Below are 4,835 nucleotides of genomic sequence, written 5' to 3'. Positions count from 1 at the left end.
CATACAGACATAGAGACACCAACAAAATGTTATGATTTTCGGATTCTGTGCCTGCCGAAACGTAAAGATCCGTTAAAAACCAGATCTCGAAAATTTGGACGATTAAATTTCACTCTCATGAATGAGAATGTAAGAATTCAAAGTCGGATTGAACTAACACCTTTTGGAAGTAGTCAAATACTTCTATCCTCAATTAGGGACTAGAGGATTTACTTGGAGATAATTTGTCATTTTCGGGACAAAAAATCGGCTCTTTTCATGGCCAACACATTTTTTTAACGAAGGATTTTTTATTTTTCTCATCTATATATTTTTTTGTTTCTATTAATTTTTTTAGGATTCACAGCAAAATTGAATCTTCTGAAAACTACAAATCTGAATTTAAAATGGATCAAATTTCAACATTACTTTGCTCTGCACTGTCTCTTCTTTCTCTTTCTAATGTCTCTCTTTCTAATTGCATCTGCTACTGCTTGCGTCCATGGTTCGCATCCATCCATCCCTGTAGTACTGTAGCTTGTAGAAGACTGTACTGCCGGGACTCGACTCAGACGGAACAATAGGCCCTGCAACAAGAAGGTCAAGGGGTTGGATACGAACTATGGAGTCCCTTTAAGCCAAATTAAGTTTTTAAGATGGCTTAATTTCGAAATCAGAGTCGACCATCGAGATATAGTACTGAACCACGAAGTAATAGTAAGGAGAAGAAACTGTGTGCTACGAAAGCATGGCAACTTTTTCGGAATAGATGTCCTGACTTTTGAGTGAAATATCTGCGAGAGCCACGAAGATACCCGAAGTAAAATATGGTGAAATTAAGATGTTATCCAATTCATGTAATTAAAAAAATTCAGAATCTTACATGAAGGTTCCAGTGATATTTATGAAAAAAACTATTTATAAAAAAATTCTGTAACATTTATTATTAAGTACTTACACTTTTGTAAAAATAATGTTCATTAACCTTTTTGACCAATTTTAAAACGCTGTTTCGAATTTAAAGTTTCAAATTGAATTCATCAAAATTATAGAATTTTAAATCGCAAAACCTCCCAGATAACAATTGCTGCGCACGATGCGCGCACTGTGGAGGCATGTGCGCGTATTAATCCGGCGACGTGCGTTCCGATCAGCACTCAGATGCGCCATCCATGGAGGCGGATATGCGACGCACACCATACGAGTCATGCGCGTGCGTGCATGAAGCAAACACTCGGTGCGCGTAGGTTGACTATCTTAAAACTATTTATTTATATCTAAGGAGACAAACAAAAAGGTTGAATTAAATAAATGTATCAGAATCAGCCCTCTGCCTCGACCATGTATGTGTATACAGTAGTAGTTTTCTTACGATCCGGAGGGGAAATGTCGGTCAAACTAAGTCAACAGATGGCAGCACAAAAAGTAGGTCCGTCTATTTCATTGAATTGCATTAATAAAAAGCAAAAATAATTAAAAACTTGATGCTTTTTGCGAATAAACAAAAAAAAAGATGAAAAAATAAGTCTAACTATTACTTATTTTTTAAAAACAGAAAGTCATGAAAATATGTAGTTTAATATGACTAAATTTAATTTTGAAATACATTTTGAAAGCAGTTCGAAATTTATATTTTTGTGATTTATTTTTCTCATATTATTGATTTTATTATTTGTTAAAATTAAACAAAATTATTTATTGTTGAAATTATTAATGTAGCTAATGAAAAAATTAATAATATTTAAAACCTCAATGACAAAAATATTTAAAACATATACATTAACAGAAGAATTAATGAAAAATATATTACTTATATCCAATATAAATATAATAATAATTAGAATATGTAAGACTACAAGTTAAATTGCAGAGTAAAGAATCTTTGTTCCATTAAAATCTTAAAAATTCCAAGTTTTGAAGGAAATATTTTTAAAAAGTAGTGGTAATTGTAATTAAAATGTTTGAGGGAATCATTAGAAAAAAAGTCAATGACACGAATCATAAATAAGAAAGTGGATTTAATATAATGTGTATATTTATTTAAATTGAACCAAACATCACATATACATTTATTATACAGTTCAATAATTTATTCGTTTCTTAATCTTGAAAGCTTTTTTCTCGCTGCATTCAGTCCCTAATAATTTATTTATTTAAAAATTTAAATTTAAAGGAGATTTTGAATTAAATAGTTAATTATATTATTGCAAACCTCATTTTAAAAATAAACGGACTATAAGCTATTAAAATCTAGAAACAAACGTACTGTACTCATGACGCACAGTTGAAGGAAATGCACTTTTTTCATTCAAAAATATCTAGAGCCTTCAATTTTCTTGCGATTTTGAATTTTTCTGTTTGAAATTAAGGATCATTGAATCTCCGAAACTTTGTCTCCTCTATTTTTTTATTAATAATTTTTACAGTCAAAGTATGAACAAAGTCTTATGACCGGTGAAAAAAATTTTTTTTGCTAAAAGTATTTCTCATTAATGTAGAAGTACAATTTAATAACAAAAATAATATAAAAGTTTATAATAACCACTGTAATAAACAATTTTTGTGTCAAAATATTAGAATTTGGATTTTTCAAATTATAATTTCCTTCAATTTCCAGAACGACTTCAGGTATTCCTTAAAATAATAAGTATTTGATAAAATATAACAATTTAAATTTTTGTAAACAAATTAGGTAAACAAATTTAAAATGTTTGCCCTTTCGCATAGAAAATTTTGTTTGCCATAGAAATGTTTTTTAAACTATTGGACGAATGACTGCTAGTCACAAAAATATTAGAAGAGTTAACAATAACTACTGTTATTAACAATTCTTGTGACAAAATGTTTAAACTTAAGCGTTTATCAAATTAAAATTTTTTTTGATGGCCAAGTCGGTGAATCTTGAGTGAATCTTAACATGCAGTGTTATGATTCATTTCCAATCTATTTAGATTGAAAACCCGACTTTTTCCGAGTGATACTGCCAACATTGGGACATTTTTTATGTAAATTGTTTATAAACATGAAAGTTGTTATATTACACTAAATATGATCAAAAATACATTTTTTTAGGAATATCCGTAGCCATTGTAGCGATTGAAGAAAATAAAATTTTTTATAAAACCTTACATTTGAATATTTCGTCACGAGAATTATTCATAACCATGGTTATTGTTAACTTTTCACATATTTTTGTGACTAGCAGTTATTCGCCCAACAGCTTAAAATATTTCCAGTGTAAAAAAAAATTTCTATGCGAAAGGAACAAAATTCCTCTTACTGTCCGTCATGAGTACGGTACGTTTTCTTATATAGTTTAATAGTTTATAGTATGCTCATTTTAGAAATGAGGTTTGCAATAATATAATTTTCAATGGAAAAAACAGACCTACTTTTTGTGACGCCATCTGTTGGATTAGTTTAACCGACAATTCCCCTCCGGATCGTAAGAAAACAGAAAAGTGGGGGCGATGCATGGGGCTGATCAGAATTTATCAACGCACGCCTTTAGTAGGGATGGTGGAAAAAGCCCACAATCGCGATCGACTGCCCTCAAATTTTCATGTCTTCCCAGATGATAGCGCTACGTGCGGAAACTCCAGGAACTACGATAATATGTGATGTAATTTTGTAACCGTTATAAATATAACCTATTAATGCCGTTGTGCAATTGCAAACTGTTTGTGTTTAGAGAAAAAAATTGTTGTGCGAAGTGTCAGTGCTAAAAACCTGTTTGATAAGTCATACAATAATGTCACGTTGTTTTTGTAATGGCTATTATTCGGGTAGTAGATCGCAGAAACAGAGAGGTATTAGAGGCAAAATCCTCGAAGTCTACACTTGCGTTCTATTGTTTTTATATTTCTCCTCTTGTTTTAATGCCATTATTCATACAATTGTATAAATTATATAAGCATTATTACTGCGTTAGTGAAACCAACTGACACTTGACATAACCAAACATGGCGTGCGTCCTCCTCGCAGTACTTAGTGATACTCACAAAACTAGAACCGGCACACACCGACGCGTTTCAATGTTGCAAAAGGCACTGAGTGGCTACCCGGCTTGTTACGCACAGTCCCATGTGCGCAGAACATAGCGGCGTAAAGCGAGAGTGAAAGAAACGGGCAGATCTATTTATCTCTTTCACTCTCAGGATTACAAAGAATATAGATTCTCTATCTCTTTCACATCTATGATGTTCTGCTTTGTGATTCTGTTGCGCTACACCTACAGGACGGCACCCTTATTAAGCAGGGAATTTATAGCTTTTATAAGCATTAAATAATAAACATTTTGTGCTCCCACTAGGTACTCATGTTGCGCGTATGTGCGCGCCACAAAATTTGGTCAAATGGTGATTGTAAACATGTTCGCATTGAGCCACACCTTTTGCACGCACTTCAGTTACAATCACAAAATGTGGGCGAACATGGTGAATTTTGGCATGCATGTCATGCGCGCATGAATTGTTATCTGGGCTAAAACTCGCATAGTTTTAAATTGTAAAATGCCCAAATTAAAAACTATTCAGTTTAAAATTCAAAGTTCTACGTTTTTTAGGAATTAAAATATTACCAATACTGCTGGGACCACCTTACATACTTACATAGTTTTTATTATTATTATTATTACACCATTAAGCCATTTCCCTTTCGGGGTAGGCGTGACTCACTCGGCAGAGGAAAGGAGTAGTGTGTGGAAGGGATAGTGATTTTTCAGATCGATCCAGAATTCTCGTGCTATTTAAGTGAATAACACGTTCGTTCCGCAAAACTGCTCCGACCCAGGTTGCTGATCAATCTCTCTAGCAATCACCCCAAGCGAAGAACCTCACGAAGTCGTTATGTAAGGT

At 32.7% G+C, this 4,835-nt stretch overlaps 1 protein-coding gene across 1 annotated transcript in view; it reads right to left on the bottom strand.

Moving 5' to 3' along the window:
- Positions 1–453: 453 nt before the first annotated feature.
- Positions 454–4,835, bottom strand: part of LOC117173570 — a 10,008-nt gene continuing 5,626 nt past the window's right edge. The window contains exon 2 of the mRNA XM_033362211.1: positions 454–566. Coding sequence (XP_033218102.1) covers positions 454–566 — 113 coding nt within the window. The remainder of the gene's footprint in view (positions 567–4,835) is intronic.

The sequence above is a fragment of the Belonocnema kinseyi genome, chromosome 5, assembly GCF_010883055.1.
Source record: "Belonocnema kinseyi isolate 2016_QV_RU_SX_M_011 chromosome 5, B_treatae_v1, whole genome shotgun sequence".
NCBI classification, from domain to species: domain Eukaryota; kingdom Metazoa; phylum Arthropoda; class Insecta; order Hymenoptera; family Cynipidae; genus Belonocnema; species Belonocnema kinseyi.
Note: the sequence above shows the minus strand (reverse complement) of the source record. Positions and strands in the feature narration are given on the sequence as shown.